At 47.7% G+C, this 17238-nt stretch overlaps 1 protein-coding gene across 3 annotated transcripts in view; it reads left to right on the forward strand.

Moving 5' to 3' along the window:
• The window catches only part of shroom2a (shroom family member 2a), a 247364-nt gene that overhangs the window by 203925 nt on the left and 26201 nt on the right, over window positions 1-17238 (forward strand). For all 3 annotated transcript variants that reach the window (XM_041211557.1, XM_041211560.1, XM_041211559.1), the window contains 2 exons: window positions 2916-5607; window positions 12450-12550. In XM_041211557.1, the coding sequence (XP_041067491.1) occupies window positions 2916-5607; window positions 12450-12550 (2793 nt within the window). The remainder of the gene's footprint in view (window positions 1-2915; window positions 5608-12449; window positions 12551-17238) is intronic.

Genomic DNA, 17238 nt, shown 5'->3' on the forward strand with positions numbered 1-17238 from the left:
CTTGCTGACATTTGTGAGTTTCCCAAGGCTCCGCCTGACAGCTGTCTTATCTCTAACCTTGCTTTAATCTCCCTGATGGTACAGAAGGTCTCGCAGTTAGGTTCTCTGTTCAGCAGTCCAAAGCGGTAATAATATCCATAATACCTTTCAAACTTGGCCACACTTCCCAACATGCCTCCTGGCTTAGGTCAAATTAAGGGTCGAGTCCAGGGTTTCTGGTCCATTCTTTTCAGTTTTCCTTCCTAGCTCGAGGGAAAGAAACTTGCAAGGCCATGGGGATAGAGCAGGAGGAATGGGACTGACTGGATTTCTTTATGACTGACCGGATTTCTTTACAGAGACCGGGAATGACCTCGATGGGATGAATTGCAATGACTCAATGACTCTGGTATTGAAAGAATATATTGTAAAATCCAAAATCCTTCAGGTCGTTTGCTTTTTCTTCCAAATAGGGAAAAAAATAAGACTGTGTTTGCAGTACAGGAATTTTTAGACAGTGGTTGATTTTTTTTAACGCATTTTTTAAGCATTTAGAATGATTAGAAGAGCAAATTGAGGAAAGTAATTGGATAATAGCCATAAATCTTTAGTGGTGATCCATCAACTTGCCGCCCAGTAACACTTTATCAACTGAGAGACCAGTGCTGGTGTTTTTTCTCCACACCTTCTGAAGGAGAATCATTCTGGGTTATAGGTTTCTCACTGTCAGCTTCCCTCTGGTACTTCACTCAAGTGTAGCCAACTCTGCGTGGATGTAGTTCTGGAAATTCCATCACATGAGTTCCCCGTGCCTAGCACTGTCAAACTGCCTTTCTTTCCCCCATCTCCAATATTTTTTTTCAACCCATAAACGCACATTTTTTTTTAATAGCCCCTATAATATTTCTTTCTCTCTGGCCGCTGGTTACTGTGTCCTGGAGATCACCCTTCAGTTGCAGCAGACTACAGGGCAATCCCGGAGACTTAGCAACCCTAACTTCACCTAGGCAGCCGCTGTTCACTGTCCAGGGGTTAGTTGCCTCAGGAACTGCTTTCTTCTTGACCGACCACCCCAAAGCTTTCAGAACACAGTCAGTTTTACCGAAACCAACCCCAAGGCTGAGGGATCCTGTGTTCCGTTGAGGCTGGAGAACCTGGAATTGCTCTGCTTTGAGCAGAGGACATTTAGGGGCATTTCAGTAAAGGTGTTCAGAATTATGAAGAGGTTTTAAAAGGAGTAAATGAGGAGAAATTGTTTCCACCTGTGGCTGAGTCTATAACTAGAGGAGGCAGATTTAAGATAAGTTCAGAAGAACCAGAGAAGAGATTGTTACGATCTCCGTAGAGACTGATAACTTTTAAAGCGATTTGAATTTCCAACTTTCAGATAAAAGAGCGATACCTCAAGATTTCATGTTTTAAAGCGTTTACTGTAACAGTAAAGATGAGATGGTGGAGAAGTGGTAATGTCACTGGACTAGTAATCCAGAGACCCAGGCTAATGCTCTGGGGACATGGGTTCGAATCCCACCACGGTAGCTGTTGGAATTTAAATTCAATTAATAAATCTAGAATTGAAAGCTAGCCTCAGTAATGGTGACCATGACAACTATCATCAATTGTTCTAAAAACCCACCTGGTTCACTAATGTCCTTTAGGGAAAGGAAATCTGCCATCCTTACCTGGTCTGGTCTACATGTGAGTCCTGACCTACAGCAAAGTGGTTGACTCTTAACTGCCCTCTGAAATAGTCTAGCTAGCCGCTAAATTCCAAGTGTAATTAGGGATGGGCAACAAATATTGGCCTTGCCATCGACACCCACATCCCATGAAAGAACAAAAAGAGACAAATTACTGAAAACACACTGTTGACTAAACACTATTTTCTTTCTCTATAGGCAACTTACACTTAAAACTACAGAGAGGAACGTTTCCCTTTTAAACCTATCGCCCACTATCCACGGAATTACAGTCTTTTTAGCAAACAGCCCACATTTGCTCCCAGCTTTCAATGGGTTTCCGTATCCCCGTTTCACTGGACAGTAACTTCGAGTGATTGTCTCCAGGATTTTCCTCAGTTTTTGGAGAGTTTCTTAAAACACCACCAGCAGTAAAGCCTGTACTGATGATTGTTCTTACCCCGGCCATACCAGACCATACCTCCTGGAATCCTTAGAGACTGTCTCCAGCCCTGCATCTGGCTGTGGTAGCTCAGGAACCCAGCAGCCTCTTCTCTCTGCTGACCACATAGAGCTGCTGTCTGTCTGTGATATTCACTGATTTGTAGGGAAGATCTTAAAAATGTGCTTCCCCTGCCCTCTTCCCCATAACAACGTAAAACACAGTAACCTTGTATCCAAGTAGGAATCTAGTTAGCTGTCCTTGATCCTAACGTTCTTTCCTCTTAGAAGTAAATGGACAGCTTACAGCACAACCCATACTTTCAACACCTTTCTGGGACTTTGAACAACTTAGAGTCTATCGATTGCAAACTCAGATATTGCTGCCATTGTCTCCAAGTGTAAATAATTTGCACCTTCTCCTCAGTTGAACAATTTCAGCCTTCATTTGATCTCTAACAATCAAACCACTCAGGCTTAATATCAGACAGATTTCAGAACAGGTCACATGACCCCCTTTACGTACCCTAAATTCAAACTACAGCCCCAAAGTATGTTAATCTTGTAAACCTCTTAATATTAACAAGCTGAACAGAAAACTTTTCTGGTCCTAAAGGGTGATGGAAGCAAATTGGATATATACTTAAGAATGAGACATGTAGGGGAGTGGGGCTAATTGGATAGCTCTTTCAAAGAGTTAGCAGTGGTATGATAGACCGAGTGACCTCCTGTACTGTGTGACAATATGCCTGTTATATGTATAGCCTTACTATAGCCGTGCCTCAATCCCCATCTTCCATTTTGCTTTCTCTCCAGTTCCTCATCGAATGACCTCTCCAACACATGGGACCAGACCAACCTGCACCGCATTTCTGACCAGTTCAGCTCTCTGGGAAGCATGGACAGCCTCGACCAGCCCCCACCCATCTACCAGCAAGGCAGGCTGTCCCCTGCCAAATCCAGCAACAGCATGGACCACATTGCTCAGCACAACAAGCGGGATTCAGCTTACAGCTCATTCTCCACCAGTTCCAGCACGCCGGACTATACCCTATCCTCCTCCAAAAGCGACAGTTCATCCTCCACTGAGCATATGTTGAACAGGATGTCCCACTGGGAGGCCATGAGGCCTGGTAATGGACGGCAGGGTCAGAGTGCAACCGATCAGGATGGTCTGGAGGAGAAACAGGGACACTTGGCAAATGAAGATGGAGTGAGCTCACGGCCAGAGGAGCAGCTTGCCTCCAGGCACTACAGCTCGGGCAGATCAAGCTTCGGGCCAGTGTGGCACGTTCCAGAGAAGAGAATCGCCGGCGATACCCGTGTCCCCCGGAGGATCTCTCCTCCCCCACCCCCTCCTGTCCGCAGCGACAGCTTTGCTGCCACCAAAGTGCACGAGAAGGTGCATGCCAGCGGCCTGAGTGATGGGAACGGGCCCTCTCGCCACCAGGCCTCAGAGAAGCCTCAACTCCAAGGGAATTGGGCCTCAGAGGCCGTTGATTGTGAGCAGAGGCTGGTGGGTGAGAACAGGAGGGTGAAGCAGCCCAGCCCTCCATACATGAGTGACTTGTCTCCCCCGGCCTTGTTAGACAATAGCAGGCAGCCCAGTGCGAGCAAGCTGCAGTACTCCCTGTCCAGCACCGATGTCCGCCTCTCCCTGCCCACTTTCTCTTCGTCTCACCCTCGGCAGTACAGCGATGAAAGCACCTTTTACCACACGAGCCTGGACAGGACTGGGACAGCACCCAGCTCAGCATTTTATCACTGCCCCCAAGAACTGCCCGCTGAGACCACTCAACGTTACGATCCAACCCAAGCCAGGCCAATAAAAGCAGCCCTTGCGGCTCCCGCAAGGGTGGAGAGCTCGCCGAGCCCAGACAACAGCGGCCAGAGCCGGTATTACTGTGTCACTTCCAGGCAGCCGGCCCAAGTGGCCATGCGACCCTCCCGGGTCAAGGTGGAATGCTGGGATGGCTATAAAGGAGTGAGTTACCCCCCCAGCCCAGCTCCCAGCAGCAACATGGCAGCCCCCAGCCCATCCCCCAGGCCCCCCCGATATCAGCCCTCTCCCCCAGACAACAACAGCGTCTGCAGGCTCGAAGGGAGGGCCAGAGTGAGGACCAGCGCCCAGGGCAACGGGTCACAGAAGGTCAATGAGGAAGAGCGAGGCGGTAGCAGCACAAGTGGCGGCACAGCTTACGGGCCGGATCACGTCACCACCCAGGCCTACCAGCAGCTGGGTTACTCTGATGGAGGCCGGTACCAGCCCCAGGACCCCTGCTGGCTGGAGATGGGGAGCGGAATGATCTGCCCGGACAAAACACCGATGCTTCATTCCTTAGCGCAGGAAAGCCGGAGCCTGCAAGTACCCCGGGCTGACAGCTCTGGCCACCCACCGCCACCTGACGTCAACCCGCTGGTCAAGCAGCAGCGGCGGGGTGATCGCTTTGCCACCGCCCTGCGCAACGAGATCCAAATGAAGCGGGCCCAGCTGCAGAAGAGCAAAAGTGTCGCCGCCTTGACGGGCACCTCAGGGGTGGAGGCAGCTGCCGGCAGCTGCCAGGAGGAGCCGCCGCCCAATTCTGCCGCCTCTTCGGAGGGTTCCTTTTCCGCTTCCTATAAGGACGACCTGAAGGAGGCTCAGGCCCGGGTCCTCAGGGCCACCTCCTTCAGACGGAGAGACCTGGGGCCTGTGGTGGTCCCTCGCCAACCCATGCTGTCAGACCGCCGCACGCCCGCTTACCCTGCGCCGGCCGTCACTCACGCTCCCAAGGAGGGCCCCACCTCATCGTCGCCTGGCAACCCCAGGGCGCCAGCGCAAGCCACCGCTCACCACCTGGCCCGTGTGGGTGGCAGGAAGAGGCTGACCCCGGAGCAGAAACTGCGCTCCTACTCCGAGCCAGACAAGATGAACCAGGTGGGCATGCCCGATGACGTTCAGGCCCCTCAGCCGGGCACGGTGCCCCCGAGCTCCTTTGCGGACAGGCGACAATTCTTTGAAGTTGGCAGCAAGACAGGCCGCCCCACCCCGGCCTACAGCAGGCTGGCATCCAAACAAGGGCCCCGTCCCAGTGGTGGGGAGGCCCAGTGGAGGCAGTCCGGGAAGAGCAGCAGCGCTGAAGCAGAGGACTGCCCTTCTGAGGCTGAAGGCCGAGCCCGGGCCAGCTCGCTGGGCTGTGAGAGCGCCCAGCGGGGACGTGATGCAGCGGGGAGCTGGCTGCCAAGGAACATTGTGGTCCAACCGAACAGGCTCTCTGAGCAGCCGACCCCCACTGGGTACCCCAGTGACCAAGACTCCAAAGGGCACAAAGCAGAACCACAGCGGCTGGGCACTTTTGCGGAATACCAGGCAACGTGGAGAGAGCAGAGGAAGCTCTCAGAGGCCAGAAGTTCCGGAAGGTTCCATTCTGCAGACAATATCCTCGAGCAGAGTTTCCAGGAGCCTGTGGATCCACAGTATGTGCATGAGAGATCCAGATCCTCCCCTTCCACTGACTTCTACATCCAGGTAATTCACCTTACCCTCCCTCCGCTTCTTGATTGTCGCTAAGGTGATTGTTTTTCCCTAAAGTAAGCAGTTTGTTTGTCCGGCATTGCACTTTGAACATCCCAGAGCAAGGGATGCGCTGCAAACACACACAGTTCCGAATTGTTTCACGTTCCCTTTGCCCTGAGGATTCCCACAGGGCAGTGATATCCAGCTGGGCCATGCGAGGGTGAGTCAGATTTACACAGCAGTTTGGCTACGTGCTGAGGGTGCCAGTTGTTGTGATGTCGACTCTTGCAGACAGTCGGCTGTCTCTCCATTGCCCCGTGACTTATGGAAACAACAGCTCGACAACAGGCTTTACGTGAAATGTATATCTGGACCACCAGCTGGAGGCGGAGGCGTTGGCTCCTGTACTGACAGCTGTACAGTCCACTGTTCACATTGACTGATGCAGAATGGACTTCACAGAAACAGGCCATTTGGCCGAACCATCATTGCTGGGGTATATGCTGCAGTCAAGCCCCCTCCTTCATTTCACTCCATCAGTATAATATTTCCTTTCTCCTTTACTCCGTAAAGACATTTCTTCTTGGATTTATGAGTTGACTGTCTTACATTGACGTCCCCTGGTTTTGGTCCCTCCCACCAGGTTCTCTGCATCCACCCTGTCAAACCCCTTCATAATTTTAAAGAGCTCTATTAATTGTGGCAATCAGATTTTGAGTTTGTAACTTGTGGCTTGGCACCAGAAAAATACGACCTGTGGAAGCCAAAACAGATTGTTGTTTAAAAAACACAACTAGTTCACCAAAGCCTGCAACCCCTCTGCACCCCTCACATGACTACAGTCCCACACTGGAATTGTGTATTAATGCCCTCTGAGCTGGCCATTTGGTTGTCAGGGCAACCAAGGATGCGTGAGGTTAATTTCCCAACTTCTGGAGCATAACTCACCTCCTGACTCCCCAAAGCCTGTCCACCATCTACAAGGCACAAGTCAGGAGTGTGATGGAATACTCTCCACTTGCCTGGATGAGTGCAGCTCCCACAACACTGAAGAAGCTTGACACAATCCAGGACAAAGCAGTCTGCTTGATTGGCACCACATCCACAAACAGTCACTCCCTCTACCACTGACGAACATTAGCAGCAGTGTCTACCACTTACAAGATGCAGAAACTCACCAAGGCTCCTTAGACAACACCTTCCAAACCCATGACCACTACCATCTAGAAGGACAAGGGCAGCAGATAGATGGGAACACCACCACCTGGAAGTTCCCCTCCAAGTCACTCACCACCCAGACTTGGAAATATCTCGTCATTCCTCCACTGTCACTGGATCAAAATCCTGGAACTCCCTCCCTAACAGCACTGTGGGTGTACCTATACCACATGGACTGCAGCGGCTCAAGAAGGCAGCTCACCACCACCTTCTCAAGGGCAATTAAGGATGGGCAATAAATGCTGGCCCAGCCAGCTAAGCCCACATCTCGTAAATTAATAAAAATAAATAAATACAGTCAGGATCATAGATCACACTTGGATTACTGTTTACAGTTTCTCAGGGGAGATGGTGGTGTAGTGGTAATGTCACTGGGCTACTAATCCAGAGGCCCAGGCTAATGCTCTGTGGACACGGGTTCAAATCCCACCACAGCAGCTGGTGGAAATTAAATCTAATTAATAAAAAGTCTGGAATTGAAAGCTAGTCTCAGTAATGGTGACCATGACAACTACCATCTGGTTCATTAATATCCTTTAGGGAAGGAAATCTGCCATCCTTACCTGGTCTGGCCTACATGTGACTCCAGACCCACAGCAATGTGGTTGACTTTTAATTGCCTTCTACAATAGCCTAGCAAGCCACTCAATTCGAGGGCAGTTAGGGATGGGCAACAAATGCTGGCCTTGCACATGAAACAATTCAAAAAAATGTCTCCACACACTTATCTTAGAGTGAATACAACAAAAGCTCACTAGGTTGATTCCTAGGATGTGAGCATTGTCCTTTGAGGAGAGATTGAGTAGACTAGGCCTCTGGAGTTTACAGCAATGAGAAGCGATCACATTGAAACTAGATTCTGAGTGCTTGACAAGAGAGATGTTGAGAGGCTGTTTCCCCTGCCTGGAGAGTCCAAAGTTAGGGGACATAGTCTCAGGATATGGGGGTGGCCATTTAGGATTGAGATGACTGAGAAATGTCTTCACTCAAAGGGCTATGAAGTTTTGGAATTCTCTACCTTGATTCTCAGTGAGTATATTCAAGGCTGAGGTCGAGACATTTTTGGGCTGTAAGGGAATTAAGGGAGATGGGGCTAGTGCGAGAAGTTGGAGTTGAGATCAAAGATCAGCCTAGATCTTATTGAATGGCGGAGCAGGCTCAGGAGCTGTATGGCTTGCTCCTGCTAATGTATTCTTGCGTTACCCATGTTGGGTCATGTGTCCTTCTCTATAATTCCTTTCCTTTGTAATCAGGTGGTTCCTACTTGAGCCTGAATGCCGGTTTTACTTTCCAGAGCTAAGTTAAAAGATTATCTCCAACATTTGTTTTGTACTTGTTAATTAAGTGGGATAGATTCGCAGGATCTTATTAAAACCTCATCAAAGACTCTAATGGCAAGGATCACTTGTATTGTCTTTGTCCATGTTAGATTTGCCAAACAATACTGGGGCTTAAAGGGTTAAATTATGAACAAAAGTTGCATAGACTAGATTTGTATTTCCTTGATTGTAGAAGGTTAAGGAATGATCTAATTTATGTGTTTTAGATGATTAAAGGAGCTGATAGAACAAGTAGATAGAAACCCTTTCCTCTGCTGGGGTGGAGAGTGGGTGGGGGTGACAGGTAGTCCACATCAAGGGGGTGCGCCCTTAAAATTAGAGTTATGACGTTCAAGGATGATGTCAGGAAGCACTTCGTCACACAAAGGGTAGTGGAAATCTGGAACACTCTCCTCCAAAAAGCAGTTGAGGCTGGGGGTCAATTGGAAATGTCAACACTGAGATTGATAGTTTTTTGTTAGTTAGGGTACTAAAGAATATGGAGCCAAGGCAGCTCAGTGGAGTTAAAATACTGATCAGTCATATTCTAATTGAATGGCAGGGCAGCCTCAAGGGGTTCTCTTATTCTGAAATTCTTGTGTAATTTTGTCTACACATTATTGCGGCACCAAGCTGTGCTTGGTCCTTTTTACAGTGCAAATTTACAAGGCAAGGAATGCAAATAAAGAGCATTATTGGATGGCTCATGTTTACACACCTTGAGGTTTCTTTGGAATGACTGTACGCCTACACAAGTACTTGGAAACCGCATCACACAGTCAGACCTTTGTCATAGAGAAAGCCCTGCCTTAGTCTCTCACTGTGTGTTCCCTGTTAAACCAGAGTGTGCCGACCTGCCCCAACCATCACTGCTGCTACTTTGACGTATGAACTTTGTTCAAGCTCCCAGCCGGCATGCTTACTCATTCTCGGGATGTGGGCGTCTCTGGCGAGACCTGAGTTTAGTGCCCGCCCCTGGCTGATCAGACAAGGTGGTGGCGGTGAGCTGCTTTCTACTGGAGCTGCTGCCAGCCTGAGACAGCTGAGCCAGAGGGCAGTCAAGGGTCAACCACAAAGGTTGGAGTCACCTCTTTGCCTGACCAGGTAAGGATAGTAGGCTTCCTTGCCTGAAGGACATCGGTGACCCAGTTTGTTTTTATGGCAATCCAACAGCTTCATGGTCACCATTACTGATTCCAGCGTTTTATGGTGGATTTTGAAAGCATGTTTTCTAGATTATCAACCCGGGAACCACACCAGAAAGAGAAAAATGCACTCTAAGTTTGCTTGCTGTTCCTCTATCACCCCTTCCCACACCCAGCTGATGAGCCAGATGTTACACATTACCTACTTTATCACTCATGTGTGGTGTTAGTCACTGATTTTGACAGAAAGAAATTGTATTGCACTACATTGATCAAAACTCCCATCATCTGTAGAAGTCACCTCTCTGTGTACAAGAGCTTGTGTGGACTGTTTTAAGGTATTTTGTGGCTTTCAGTGATTCTGTTAACCTTGGGCAAGGCCACATGATCATGGGAGAATTGGTCATTCCCAGCCTTGTCATTGGAAGGAAACATTCCCGTTTGTGGAATTGCTCATTTTTAGTTTGAGGTGATGAAGTAAAGCTCTCTGGGGAACAGAGTAATTAGGATTGCCAACCCTACCCCAATCTCCAGGACATTGCTTCAAACAACTAGGGCAAAAAATCATTACGGTATGTAAATAAAATTGGGTGTTTTTTCTTTTCTTTTCCTTTGTACACCTTTTTGCTTATGAATTATAGAAAATATGGTGAGGTGGTGGGAAGGTTGTTTGACTGACAGTCAAGAATCGACCATCAGGTATGGAAGAGTCTCTATTAGCTTTCCAGATGGTGTGGGGAAGGTGGCAGCTGCCAGCGTGGACCAATGGCAGGAGTGTCGGGGAGTGTGCCAGATGGGAAGTCATGTGACAAGACCTCCAGGAATATGGGCAACCAGAGTTGGCAACCTGAGCCCCCATGGGAATGCCCTGGGGTCGGTTTACTTTTGAGTCGCTGTTGCACGGTCCTCAGTGGCGGTGACTGTGGAGCGAACGTGTGTAACCACGGAATTTGGCAATGCGTGGCCACGGTGGCGCTGAAAGCCCAGGGTTTCGCCAAACAGAAATGCCACCAAGCTGCTTCTGCTCATGGCTGGTGTGGGGGGAGGGGAGTGGGAGGTCAAAGGACAAGTAAATCTCAGTGAAGAAGCCACACAGGACAACCGTGTGGAGCAAACTCAGCTGTGGGTTAACCGAAATTCGGCTCAACCCCGGAAAGTCTGTGAAAAAGCAGCAGTCCCCGTGGTTTTGGGTTTGCTCAAGATCCGTTGGGAAGGTGGTGTTGCAGTGAAAATCTGCCTTCCACATATTGTGTAAAGGTCCCTGCCTCAAATTTTGCACTTGAGTTCAAAATGCTTGCTTAATTCCTGGACTGGCTCCAGAATAAAATGACCGGTGAAACCTTGGCTCCAACTGACCTAACTCTAATTGCCTCATGTGAGCCTTAGGACTGCCTCCTGGGACCAATAGGAATCGGCAATGAATGCAACTTTCCGCAATAACACCTGCCTCCTCACTGTAAGGGTCAGGGAAGCCCCTGGTTTGCCTCCTGGGCTGGACCTAGGCATGCTGCTTTTGTTTTAAGAATTTCTCGTCTAAGGAAAGGGCAGGGTTAAAAAAAAACCATCCTGGTTGTTACCCGGTGACGTCTGCTGGATAGACCTACTCGGTATTGTTGGCTGGGGATAGGATGTGGATTTGACTGTGATATTCCTCACAGTTGAACAACCTTCCAGCAATCATGCTCCACTTTCACAACAGAAGATCTGGCTGAGTTACTGAAGTGTGGCACTCACCTCTCTCTCCGCCATCATTCTCTTCCCCAACCCACATGGAAGTATGGTCCGACCTGCATTGTTACTGGACTAAGTTAGCGTGTGCTTTTGCCAGAACAAAAACAGAATTACCTGGAAAAACTCAGCAGGTCTGGCAGCATCGTTGGAGAAGAAAAGAGTTGACATTTCGAGTCCTCATGAATCTTTTGTCTGCTGAAATGTCATGAGGACTCAAAACATCAACTCTTTTCTTCTCCACCGATGCTGCCAGACCTGCTGAGTTTTTCCAGGTAATTCTGTTTTTGTTTTGGATTTCCAGCATCCGCAGTTTTTTGTTTTTGTTTTTATCTCTGTGCTTTTGCCAGCTTGTTTTGGAGTTCTTTCCCCTTATCTTGGCAGTGTATAATCCGGGTAGGGTGACTGGTTATCTAGGCCACCAAATCCTAGATTGTCATCTCTCCCTTCCATAAAGCTTTGTCAAGTGGAATAGGAACAAACCATCTTTGTCTCAACCCCTTCCCCTTTAATTTGATCAAAGCCTTCAAGCTATTAAGTGGAATGGACAGGGTAGTTATGGCGAGAATATTTCTGCTAGTTGAGAAGCCTGGGACTAGGGGGCATAGTTTTAAAAGAAGTCTAGACCTTTAGGGAGTGAAATGAAGAAACATTTCTACATGCAAAGGACATTAGAAGTTTGGAACTTTCTTCCTAAGCAGGTAATTGATGCTAGATCAGTTGTTAATTTTAAATCTTGGATTGATAGATTGTTGTTATCCAAAGGTATTAAGGGATATGGGGCAAAAGTGAGTAAATGGAGTGAGGTCACTGGTCAGCCATGATCTCACTGAATGGAGGAGCAGCTCAAGGAGATTAATGACCTCCTCCTGTTCCTATATTCTCTCCCCAGAATAAATATGGTGGTGAAACTGCTCTTGGCAGAAGCTCAAAACGAAGTCAGTGGAAAAGTAGTGTAATGTTGAGATGTTGCTGTGCTTTGTCCTGTTTTCCAAGACCCATTTCACCCCTCCTGTAAATCCAGTGGCACAGTCGAGGGACTGGCTCTTCTCTGCCAAGAGCTGGAGGCAGGTTTACATGAGAGGCTCAGGCCCCAACCCTACAATTATCTGGTTGGGATGCATTCCTGAGTATAGGGAAACCAAAGTGGTTTAAGATGGTATAAGTACAGGGTAAATGAACAAAAAATCAGGGAGGCTTGTGAACTGTACAGGAAACCAAGGCTGCACAGTTAGCAAGTTAGCAATCTCTTGCTCCTCCTCCCTGTAACCCACCACCCCTCCCTCCCGCCTCACCAATCCCAACACCAGCCCACGGCCAAGATCTCTACACTTTTACAGGGCTTGGTTTCAAAATTAGCTGCTTTGCATTGCATGAAATACAGCTTAAAGATGTTAAATAATAGGTTGATGAACAGAGCTTTCCTGTTGTAACCATTCTGCAGGATGTTCCCATCGAAGTGAGAAGACATCCCGAAGGTTACCAGAAGGGGATGGAGTGTTCAGCACCCAAAGCTGGAGGAGGAAAGACAAGCCTTCCCGCAAGGTGGGTAAATAAAGGGCGTCACGAGGTGATGTACCTCCTGTGCACTGATGTGGACCCCATGAGCTGTGACCTCTTGTGGTCTTATTTTAACGAGCCTGGAGAGCTAGGTTTTTATTGTCAGGAAGGGTGGTTTCTGGAAGTTGTCCCAGGATATTTAGCAGCTCCAACACCGAAATTATAGCCTCCTGCACTGAAACTAGGTCGGATGTCTTCAACAAGTACGTGTCATTGATCGAGCCCTAATTCAGTGGAAACCCTGTGCTGAGGACTTGTTAACTCACCTGCGTTGTCAGCCCTTGACTTCAAGTTGAAGCTTTCTGGCAAAAACAAAGTGACAGCCTGGCCATTTAGCAGGGAAATCGGGAGACACATTTTCACACAAGGGGTAGTAAAACTGGATCTTTCAGCCCCTAAAACGCTGTGGGCGTTGGGGGTCAGTGGGAGCTTTCAAGTTTGAGATTGATAGGTTTTTGTTGGGAATAGGGCATTGTGAGATATGGAGCTAAGCTGGATAAATAGAGCTGAAATTCCGATCAGCCATGATCTCATTGAAAAGGAGAGCAGGCTGGGAGGGGGCTGAATGACGTCCTTCTGATCCTGCATTACCACTGATTCATTTCACTCTCTCCATTACTTCATTGATTACAGTAACATTCAAACAGCACAGAAACTTTCCATGTGCTGAAACTTTCCTGTCAAACAGCTAAAGATGTCATTTTCATTCTGTGAAACGTTTTATCTCCACTGCAGTCATTCAGCATTGTTAGGGAGATAGACCAATAGATCTTTTCTTCTTGACATTGCTTAACCTTTTGATATAGGTTCTGATTTTCGCTTAGTGCTGCACTTCCAGCAGAAACCCATGTTCTTTAGGATTGTGGGTTGAAGAGTCAGGAGCAACATTTTATAGCAATAGATCTGGAGCTGCTTAGAGACATGTCTCACAGGAAAAGGTGTTTAGACCATTGCTATTTTTATTCCCGATCTACATGAAGGTAATGGGAGAATGATGCACAGGTCTCCCAACATACCAAGATATTGCTGAAAATAGACATTTTGTCAAAGCTTTTCATCTTGCACTCATCAGGACAATCACAAGAATATCAATGTCAGGGGAAGCAACAACTTTATACTGCATGAGAAGAGAGTGCTGATTGGTTGACAAGTGGACTCTGATTGGTAGAGGCATTGCCATGGAGAGTGCACCAATTAATGGTGATTGATAGTTAACTGTTAAGCATTGTTTGAAATTTAAACCAGGCAGCTTGACTCTGATTGGTTAAGGCATTGGCCTGAGGACTGAACCTGTGAATGGCTGTCACTAATTTTGTTTAGCTGAAACAGGCGCAGTTTGTGTACATGTTCTTTCAAATAATAATTAACGCGGCTTTATTTGATTGGAACAAGTGCTTACATTTAGACGGCAAGCAATAAAACATCCCAGATGGCAGCACAGAAGGTGCATTGGATAAAAATGACTTGACACTGAGCCAAAGCTGGAGATATTAAGACAGGAGGTCAAATGCTCAGCCAAGGAAAGGAGTTTACAGAGCTTTTTAAAGGGAGAATGAGAGGTGAAGAGTTCTGGGGAAAGCGTTCCAGAGCTCAGAATGATGGTTAATGGCATGGATGTCAAAGGTGGGGTAAAGAAAATTGGGCATGTGCAAGAGAAAAGGAATTAAACCGATTCGATGGCCTCAACCGTAATGACAGGTGCGTCTGTACTGTTTTCACATGGCTTGTGATGACATGTATTAGGGTCTCCAGCCTTGCCGCTGTGAACAATTAAGCAGTCCCAGAGTTGGGGTACACCAGCAGTGAGGCCTATTAATGGCAGATGCCAGGGGAGAAGAAGACACCTAAGGCAGCACTTTTCTCACTGGTGTGACACAAATCATTTCTTTTTCACTGTGGAGTCTGTTTAGAGAGCACCGCTGAGTTGCAGCTGTTCTAACAAAAGCCTGCTATCTGTATAAACTAAGCCAGCCCATAGTGTAGTAGTCATGCAGTGGAAACTCAGCCCTGGTGCAGAAGAGTCCCGCGATTATCGAGTGGCCAACAATTGCCCTACACATCCTGCACATGCGAACGTTTGCGGGCCCTGTTCCTGTCCTCGCAGAAACATCGCGATCGTTTCACCCATAGCTTGTTGACCTTTGCAAAATGGCTGCCTTACCTCAGGAATATCAGACTCACAATCCAGAACTGTCGAGGAGAATCTCTGTGTTATGACGCCAAGGGTTTTATGTGTGATGTTTATTTGAAACTGTCTGGGTGGAAGTAAAAACACAGCAAATCAGCTATGGTTTCCACTGTTGATTGACGTCCAGGGGTGGGGGCAGTAGGTCCTTACAAGGCCTTGCTGTAGTGAGGAGTTCGTGCTTTCAGCAAAGAAGGGGAAGAGAGATGTAATGCAGGCAGACGATGATTTAAGTTTGAGTGCTGATGACACTCTCGCAAGTTAATCACGAGAGCAGAAAGTCATGAATCACACCCCCGGGGTAGCATGCCCAGAGGGTGGTGCTGGTGCACCACAGCCAGAGTGTCAGCTCATTCAGTGTCGTGAACACCACCTGCTGGCTGGGTTGGCTTCACACGTCAACTGAAGGTGAGCTCCACCGGGTACCGGCATGGACTCCTGGCACTGAGTGCCTGACAATGAGAATCGGTGCTGGACCCCACAGGGTGGGCATGATCAGCTGACTGTCCCCCTAGAGTGGCATCATTTCCCTTCAATGATAAGCATGTGAGCCTTTCATTGACTGAGCATTGGAGGCCAATGGGTTGCAGCAAATGTAAACCAGGTCCAACTAAAAGTGCACGGCAAACCTGAAAGCAAACGATTCTATTTTTTGTCAGGGTGTCCCTTATTTACATAGAAACTGAGACCAGTACATGGGTGGTTCGGTGGCTGTGAGCCCCCGGTTATATCAGGTGGGCATTGTTATGTGCCAGGGAGCGGGAGCCCTGATGAGGTCTCAGGATAAAGCACCCCGATTGTGGGGAATCAGCATCTATTGCCCATCCACACCATGGACTCCAGGCATCGTGCCATCGTCCATAATGCTTCTCACTATCCTGGACTCCAGGAGTATCCTTGGGGTGGGGGGGGGGGATGGAATTGACAGCCCAAGCCTTAAACCCCAGCCAAAGCTATGTCCTTGTGAAAGTGAGTGGGACTAGAGAATATTTTGCTGGTTCAATGTAATGCTCCCTCTAAGCAGTGCAGCGAGCTGAAAATGTTCCTGTAGGCCACATACAAGTCAGCCTCTTTAAATTACCGTGTGCAGAAAAGAATGTAAAGGAGCTGCTCAATTCAATAAACTCCCCACCCACTCCAAAAAAACACTCGGGTTAAATGCCATATAACCCTAGGGAGTGGGGTTTGTGGCATCAAGGGGACAGGTGAACCAAACTGTGCATTGACCCAATCTGGCTGTCCATGTCTAATCTGGGAATGCTCAATCCTGCCTAATTGCAGGTCCTGGAGTGTCCCACCTAATGCTCAAACAAAAGCAAAATCCTGCAGATGCTGGAAATCTGAAATTTAAACAGAAAATGCTGGAAATACTCAGCAGCCCAGGAGGCATCTGTAGGGAGAGAGAAACAGTTAGCGCTTCAGGCTGACAAACCAGTTGTGATGAAAGGTCGTTGACCTGAAATGTCAACTCTGTTTCCCTCTCCTCAGGTGCTGACTGACCTGCTGCGTATTTCCAGCATTTTCTGTTTATATACCTGTGTTTTTGAATTGGGGAGGGGGTGGGGTGGGTGGGGAAATCAGAAAAAGCCTCGTGTTGACAGGGTGCTAAGGAAGTCTGAAGTTCCATTGGCCAAACGTTTTGGGTTATCAGAATCCAAGATAAACAGGGAAGTAATAAAACAACCCCAGGAAATGCAAAACTGATAACCTGTAAAATGATTTCACTATTTTACAGTCTCTATTCAGCCTACTTTACAGTCATAGAATCATAGAATAGTTTATAGTACAGAATGAGGCCAGTTGACCCCTTGTGACCATGCTGGCTCTCTGGAAGGGCAACTCAGCTTCACATTCTCCTGACTTTTCCTGTAGCCCTGTAAATATTTTCCTCTTAAGATAATTATTCAGTTATCTTTTGAAGGCCTTGATTGAATCTGCCTCCATCACACTCTCATCAGTGCATTCCTGAAAAAGCTTTTCCTCATGGCATTGTTGCTTCTTTTGCCAATCACCATATATCGATGCCCCTTGGTTCTCGATCCCTCTGCTGACAGGAACAGTTTCTCACTATCTACTCTGCCCAGACCCCTCATAATTTTGAACACCTCTATCAAATTTCCTCTTAATCTTCTTCAACGAGAACAGCCTCAACTTCTGCAATCTACCCACTTAACTGAAGTTCCTCATCCCCCAAACCATTCTCATGTATCTTGTCTGCATGCTCTCTAATGCCTTCAGATCCTTCCTAAAATGCTGTGCCCAGAATTGGACGCAGTACTCCAGTTGAGGCTAAATCAGTTGTTTTATATAGGTTTATTGTAACTCCCTTGCTTTTATACTCAATGCCTCTATTCACTTTAGTTACGATCAGTATCTGTTCATGCAACTTAGAATCATTTATTTTATCTTCTACCAAGATTCAGACTAGAAAGATCACAGGTGGCAAAACAAAAGCTAATCTGAGCATTCCTAGAATCTTATAGCCCAG

The sequence above is a fragment of the Carcharodon carcharias genome, chromosome 18, assembly GCF_017639515.1.
Source record: "Carcharodon carcharias isolate sCarCar2 chromosome 18, sCarCar2.pri, whole genome shotgun sequence".
In the NCBI taxonomy this organism is placed as follows: Eukaryota; Metazoa; Chordata; class Chondrichthyes; order Lamniformes; family Lamnidae; genus Carcharodon; species Carcharodon carcharias.